At 39.5% G+C, this 825-nt stretch overlaps 1 protein-coding gene across 1 annotated transcript in view; it reads right to left on the minus strand.

Annotated features, from left to right (window-relative positions):
* Window positions 1-825, minus strand: part of IFT27 (intraflagellar transport 27) — a 6534-nt gene that overhangs the window by 1216 nt on the left and 4493 nt on the right. The window contains exon 4 of the mRNA XM_009084561.1: window positions 716-775. Coding sequence (XP_009082809.1) covers window positions 716-775 — 60 coding nt within the window. The remainder of the gene's footprint in view (window positions 1-715; window positions 776-825) is intronic.

Below are 825 nucleotides of genomic sequence, written 5' to 3' on the forward strand. Positions count from 1 at the left end.
CTTGTATCAGCTCTGGCACTCATCTGATCCCTGGGGAAGCTGATTCTTCATGCTGAATCAGCGCAAAATTAATGCTAGAGAAAAAAATAGAAAGGTTTTCTTCCAGTTTGAGAAGCTGAGCCAGCTTCTAGAGGAGTCCCTTGCAAACCAGACCTAGCACAAGGGCAAAAGCTGAACTGGCTCTTGTAGAGAAGTGAACCATTAGGTTGACTTAGCCATCTTATGAAACCTCCTATCAATTAATTGATTCTGCCTCTCAAAATGAGATAACACAGGAGAGAACTGCACAGGTAAGGCCACAAGTATGTGAAGGAAAAAACACCAAGGGCAGTATTATGCTCAAGGACAGGAATCAATCCTGTTGGATCAAATACATCACTGCAACACACAAGAAAAAAAAACCCAGAGTAGAAGGAGCTGCAAAATAGATGATTTTCTAAGAAAGAAAATAACTTAAACCAACAGCACACAGCAATTCTCAGTTTAAAAACCCTATTTCTTTTGTAAGGAAACTGCCTACCTGCTTTCCTTCCTCTGGAAAGTATTTCTTCTAGTACTTTTACAAGTTTTCAAGAGGTAGAACAGAATGCTTTGGCAACTGAGGTAATTGTTCCCATTTACACTAAAGACAAAGTTTGCTACATCTGCCAGACTGGGGAGTTCAGATCTTCAAAGCAAAAGCACTTCTTTGGAAGGACTGTTACATAACACTTACCAGTTTATCCAGCATTTCAGAAAATAGATCTTTTCCTGCAGAATCAAAAATGAAGAATTCCTGAAAGCGGAAACAGAAAGAAGGTTCTTGCCAAGAAAAATGCAGTGTAG

The sequence above is a fragment of the Acanthisitta chloris genome, unplaced genomic scaffold, assembly GCF_000695815.1.
Source record: "Acanthisitta chloris isolate BGI_N310 unplaced genomic scaffold, ASM69581v1 scaffold31021, whole genome shotgun sequence".
NCBI classification, from domain to species: Eukaryota; Metazoa; Chordata; class Aves; order Passeriformes; family Acanthisittidae; genus Acanthisitta; species Acanthisitta chloris.